This window comes from Herpailurus yagouaroundi, unplaced genomic scaffold, assembly GCF_014898765.1.
Source record: "Herpailurus yagouaroundi ecotype Mexico unplaced genomic scaffold, PumYag 379, whole genome shotgun sequence".
Lineage (NCBI taxonomy): Eukaryota > Metazoa > Chordata > Mammalia > Carnivora > Felidae > Herpailurus > Herpailurus yagouaroundi.
Genome location: NW_024412596.1, coordinates 144,067 through 150,182, shown reverse-complemented (window position 1 = coordinate 150,182; position 6,116 = coordinate 144,067). Strand labels below are relative to the sequence as shown.

Sequence of the window (6,116 nt, the reverse complement as noted above, 5' to 3'; positions counted from 1 at the left end):
GCAGAGAGTGTCCAGCTTGTAGGTGAGATCACAGCACGTCGAGCCCCAGCGGCCCAGCAACCCGGGTGGGATGTTCTGAAGGCCTTCTGGGAGCGGCTCCTCCCCTCGCTTCAGTTTGAACTTCTTGAACACATCGGGAGTCAGGGGTTCTGGTCGCACTTCTGCCTCATGGCTTAGCCTTGCCGCCTCTGAACCTCTGACGGCTCCATGCTGAGAGCCACCAGGCCCTCTCTGTCCTGTACAGGTGGGGCCGTTGCCCAGGAGGGCGTCCCAGGAAGGAGACGGACCTGGCGCCTGGCCAGGTGACCATGGTCTCCATGGTCCAATCCCGGGGCTACCGCCAGCCGTGGACTCATGCGCAGATAGAGCCTAGAAAGTCTCTCAGTTTCCCTTAGGGGGAGTGGGGAGAAGGCCGCCAATTTGTCATAACCACAGGTGAGGTGAGGGTGACTGCTCACATTCTGCAAAAGAGGAAACTGAGGCTGGAAGCCATGGAAGCAGGACTGGAGCTGTCAGATTCTCCTTGTGGAGAAGAATGACTTTGGCTGGAGCTATTAGGAGTTTCCCTACACTTGCGTTTCAGCACTCACCAACTGACAGACCTACAGATGTGTTTAATTGGCTGATACAGCAGACTTTTTTTTTTTTTTTTTTTGTAACATTTATCCCCAAAGGTGGGGCTGGACTTCACGACCCTGGAGATCCAAGTGTCTCATGATTTATTGACTGAGACAGCCAGGTGCCCCAATGCAGCAGACATTTTTATTAAATTGCCACAGCCCTCAGGTGTGCAGGAAGGCCGATTGGGGTGTTTTGCTAATGTTCTGCTTTTAAGGATAGGGTAAAGCCCAGGGAGAGGGGGAGGCCGTATTTCTTCTTCATACAACCTACACTCACCCTGTGAAGCCTGCTGTGTGCCACCACTGTACCCCTGTTTGGTGGAGGACCCCACATTTGTGTTTGTACTCTCACAAAGACCTGTGCTAGGGGTGCTGACTGCTGAGGGGATGGGATCAGGGAAGGCAAGGCCATGGGGAACTTCCTTAAATACACAATGGGAGGGTAAGCATTCTAGACACTGGCAAGATCTGCACATGAGTTTGGGGAATGGTAAGATGTCAGCCTGGCTGGAGGAGGAGCTGGCATTGAGGCTGAGCCAGAGATGGCAGGTTTAGGGTGGGAGGTGAGGGTTTGGTTGCGGGGGGGGCGACAGCAGCATCACTTCTTTATGCCTCATCCCCCCCAGACGCAGCTGCCACAGCAGAAGATGCAGTTGCAGGAGGCGTGTATGCGCAAGGAGAAGAGTGTGGCTGTGCTGGAACATCAGCTGTTGGAGGTGGAGGTGAGGGGCTCAGCATGGCAGACCCTGGGGACTGGGCATCCAGGCTGGGGGTCCCAGCCAAGGGATTTTGCCTGTCTGCTCCCACAGGAGACGGTGCGTCAGTTCCGGGGGGCTGTCGGGGAGCAGCTGGGCAAGATGCGGGTGTTCCTGGCTGCACTGGAGGGCTCCTTGGACCGTGAGGCAGAGCGCGTGCGGGGTGAGGCAGGGGTTGCCTTGCGGCGGGAGCTGGGGAGCCTGAACTCCTACCTGGAGCAGTTACGGCAGATGGAGAAGGTGCTGGAGGAGGTGGCGGACAAGCCACAGACTGAGTTCCTCATGGTGAGCACTGGATGACCTTCCCTTTCTGCCTCTCAACCAGAGTTCAGGACCCAGAGAGGGACAGGGACAGAGTCAGGGTCATGCATCAAGGAGGGGTGGGCCCCAGGACTGCTGTTATGGTTGTTTAGGCTAGACGCTGCACAGACACTGAATCTTAGTGGGCACCATTCCTGTCATAGACATTGGAGGTTTGTGTATTTATTTGGATAATCTTCTACCAGGTGGAATCGGTTTCTTCTTTTTTTTTTTTTTTTTAATTTTTTTTCAACGTTTATTTATTTTTGGGACAGAGAGAGACAGAGCATGAACGGGGGAGGGGCAGAGAGAGAGGGAGACACAGAATCGGAAACAGGCTCCAGGCTCTGAGCCATCAGCCCAGAGCCCGACGCGGGGCTCGAACTCACGGACTGTGAGATCGTGACCTGGCTGAAGTCGGACGCTTAACCGACTGCGCCACCCAGGCGCCCCGGTTTCTTCTTTTTTAAATTTTTTAATGTTTATTTATTTTTGAGAGAGACAGAGAGACAGAGAGAGAGAGAGAGAGAGAGAGAGAGAGAAAGAGAGAAAGAGAGGAGGCACAGAAAGAGAGGGAGACACAGAATCTGAAACAGAATCTGAAGCAGGCTCCAGGCTCTGAGCTGTCAGCACAGAGCCCGACGCGGGGCTTGAACTCACAGACTGCGAGATCATGACCTGAGTCGAAGTTGGTCGCCTAACCAACTGAGCCACTCAGGCGCCCGGGAATTGGTTTCTTGAAGAAGGCGGGGTACATTTTTTTTAATTCACACAGAGGTAAAGGGCTAGGGTTGGCTTCGAATTCTGGGTTTCTTTGGGCTTTTCTGAGTCTTCCTGACACCACACTCAGCATTCTTGCTGGTCCACCCATTCTCATGTCTCCAGTGTCTCCCCTGCCTGCTTCACCTCCGTTCTCTTTTTCTCTCTTTCTAGAAATACTGCCTGGTGACCAGCAGGTGAGACTGACTTGGCTTTTCCCCTTTTCCCAAATTGCCCTAGTCTTCAGGGACACTGGCCGGCCAACCCTCTAACCACAGGAAGCTCACACACCCCCATTGTGTCCACCTTGATCTCCCTGCATTTGTGTTGAGCACAGAAAGGAACCTGACCTGGTCCTTCTCCTCAGGCACCTCCCAGACTGGCGCTGGGGACAGATGTGGGCAGGGACACAGCTTAGTGCTGTGTGGCAGGAAAGGGGTGGCCGGGGAAGGCTTCCCAGTAGAGTGCACATTTGGTGGGCCACTGGAGGAATGACAAGGAGAGGTGAAGAGCTGGGGGAAGAGGTGCTACAGGCAGAGGGAACAGCAGGTGCCAAGACTGGTAAGAGGGAGAGAAGACAAAGTCGGTGTGGTAGATGGGAGCAGACTGAAGGGCTGAGGAGTGTGGACCTTATCCCAACAAAAGGTTCTTCTTAAAAAAAAAATTACGGTATAATATGCATGATATAAAATTTTCCATTTTAACTATTTTTTCTTTTTAGTGTACATTTTAATTTCAGCGGCATTAAGTATGTTGCCACCACCTCTCTCCAGAACACTTTTGTCTTTCCAAACTGAAACTCTGACAGAGTGTTAGGGCAGGGTATGATGCAGGAGAGATCCTGGGACTCCACACCATGGCCCCTGTCCTCCTCTCTTTGGGATAACATCTCTTGTCCCCCTCACCCCCACCCCATGCCTCCTCCAGGAAGTCCCCCCACAGACACCTCCCCCCACCTTTCCCTCCCCGCTCCAGGCTACAGAAGATCCTGGCGGAATCACCACCACCTGCCCGGCTGGACATCCAGCTTCCTGTCATCTCAGATGACTTCAAATTCCAGGTGTGGAGGAAGATGTTCCGGGCTCTGATGCCAGGTACTGGGAGGTGCTATCTCCGGGTTTCTGTTTGTAACTGTGTGGTTGAGGGGAGGCTCCAGCTACACACAGAGAAGCCTCAGTCCCAACTTGGGGAAGTCATCAAAGAAGGTACCCATTGCCCCGTTACTTCTGGGGTTTCCCCTGAACCCTCATAACATGTGCTCAGAGAAGGAACTTTGAGGGCATGGGGTTTACGGGTGGGTGACTGACATGGGGAGGACTCTGCCTACTAAAAAGCTGCTGCTGCTGGCAAGGAGGGGAGGCTAGGGCTGGGGGTTGAGCCTTGGTGATCCCTGGTCAGTTCCTGCCCCTTCTGGACAGCTAGTTGGAGGCTGAGGATCTGCATTGCTGGCACCCTGGGGGACTGGCCAGGGCCAGACACTGACTCTGGTGGCCTGTGGCTGGGGAGGCCCAAGGGCTCTCTGCTTCCTTTCCGTGAGAGCCAGATTGCTGTGAGGTGCCATAGATTGTAGAACTCCAGGACTCATATACATGGCTGGCTCAGCCCTAACTGCCTTGAGGGGAAGTGGGAATGGAGGTGGGTTCTGTTTTATCCAAGGCAAGACTAAGGCCCAGAGACTGGCTCAAGACTGACTGAAGTCACACAGCTGGGTGAGGTGGGGACTGACCTAGGACCAGGCTTCCTGACTCTCTCCTGCTTTGTGACCTGGGCCTCAGATACTGACTTAAATGCCTTGCATCCACATACTGACTTAAATGCCTTCCTGCTGTGGAGGAAGTCAGTTATGGCTTTGTTTTTCAGCTGAGCAGACTGAAGCTCAGAGAGGTACAGTCTTTGGCCCAGGCCAGAAGCAGAGAGGAAGGGGCTCACTAACCAAAGATATTGGGGGGATTAGAGCAGACAGGCCCCTAAATTGGTTGGGAGAAGCTCACAGGAGGCAAACATGTAAGGGTCTGACCACTCTTCCCCTGGCAGCTATGAAGGAACTGACCTTTGACCCGAGCACTGCCCACCCGAGCTTGGTGGTGTCTCCCTCCGGCCGCCGAGTGGAGTGCTTGGACCAGAAGGCGCCCCCGGCCGGAGAGGACCCGTGCCAGTTCGACAAGGCCGTGGCGGTGGTGGCACACCAGCTGCTGTCTGATGGCGAGCACTACTGGGAGGTGGAAGTGGGCGATAAGCCACGCTGGGCACTAGGCGTGATCTTGGCCCAGGCCAGCCGCCGAGGCCGGCTGCACGCTGTGCCCTCGCAGGGCCTCTGGCTGCTGGGGCTACGCGAAGGCAAGATCCTGGAGGCGCATGTTGAAGCCAAGGAACCGCGCGCGCTGCGCACCCCGGAGAGGCGGCCGTTGCGCATTGGGATCTACCTGAGCTTTGGCGATGGCATCCTCTCCTTTTATGATGCCAGCAACGCTGATGCCCTTGAGCAGCTCTTTGCTTTCCACGAGCGCCTGCCCGGGCCTGTGTACCCCTTCTTTGACGTGTGCTGGCACGACAAGGGCAAAAATGCTCAGCCGCTGCTGCTTGTGGGGCCTGATGGTGAGGAGGCCTGAGCTGCCTGCCAGATTGGGGAGGGGTGCAGGGTCCTGCAGGCCTGGAAGGAGATGGGTGGGCAGGGGACAGGTTGCGAGGGCTGAAGGCAGGGCCAAGGGGGTTGGGGACTGGGAACTCGGGACTCCAAAATTTCTGAGAAGTTAAGGGTTTCAGGGGCTGGGTGGCTACGGGGAAGGAAGATCTAAAGTCAGGTCAGTGAGGAAATTCCAGTTTGGGAACCAGGAAGCCCAAGGATTCCAGGAAGAAATTGAAGTTCAGGGGAGGAGTGAAAAGGGCAGGAATATGGGGAAAGGAGGACTGAAGAACTCTGTAGAGCAAGGGGCCCCTCACATTCACCTCACATTCCCCTCCTTCTTGGTGGCCTTGGGGCAGGGGTTCCAGATTCACCATACAGAAAGATCTTTCACTTAGTGGTTCTCCAACTTGGCCAGGCATCAAAACCACATTTTCAAAGCATGTAACAGTGACTTGTTAAAGCAGAATGTTGAGTTTCTGGTTCACTAGGTCTGGGGGCAGACCAAAATTTAGTTTTTGTAACGAGTTCCTAGGGTGATGCTCTTGCTGCAGGTTACAAGTGGGGTCACCTGGAGAACTGCTGACTTAAGACACTGGTCTGTTCAATCAGCTTCCATTATACGGAGTCAGTTATCGATAACTATTAGCTCTCAGGCATAGGAAAACCACAATATATTCCTCTGGAGATCAACAGCCATTAGAAAACTGCCAGAGCCCATGTGAGTGAATAAACTGATCCCCAACTATTTCTCTCTGCCTCTGGAATATATTTACTGAGTGTCTTGGACGTTGAAGAAATACCCCAATTTGCCAACCAAGAGGAAAAGCCTGATGTTAACTCCAGCCTGGGCCCTGCTGCTTGTGGAGAATAGAAAGCTATTCCCCTATCCCTCCACCCATTGGCCCCCCACTGCTTACTTCCTGGTTCACACATTCTTTGGTTTTAGCTCAAAGGCCCATTTCTTGGACTCTGGAGTAACCACTGACTCCCAGAGAGTCCCTCTTACTTGGAGAGGCCTTGGGGGACTCAGGCAGGTGGGATTAGAGGCTACTGCCC

General features: G+C 54.2%; 1 protein-coding gene across 2 annotated transcripts in view; it reads left to right on the top strand.

Moving 5' to 3' along the window:
- The window catches only part of TRIM72 (tripartite motif containing 72), an 8,710-nt gene extending 2,903 nt beyond the window's left edge, over positions 1 to 5,807 (top strand). For both annotated transcript variants that reach the window (XM_040463081.1, XM_040463082.1), the window contains exons 3-7: positions 1,247 to 1,342; positions 1,430 to 1,660; positions 2,609 to 2,631; positions 3,410 to 3,528; positions 4,469 to 5,807. In XM_040463081.1, coding sequence (XP_040319015.1) covers positions 1,247 to 1,342; positions 1,430 to 1,660; positions 2,609 to 2,631; positions 3,410 to 3,528; positions 4,469 to 5,043 — 1,044 coding nt within the window. In that variant the 3' untranslated portion in view covers positions 5,044 to 5,807. The remainder of the gene's footprint in view (positions 1 to 1,246; positions 1,343 to 1,429; positions 1,661 to 2,608; positions 2,632 to 3,409; positions 3,529 to 4,468) is intronic.
- The last annotated feature ends 309 nt before the right edge of the window (positions 5,808 to 6,116 follow it).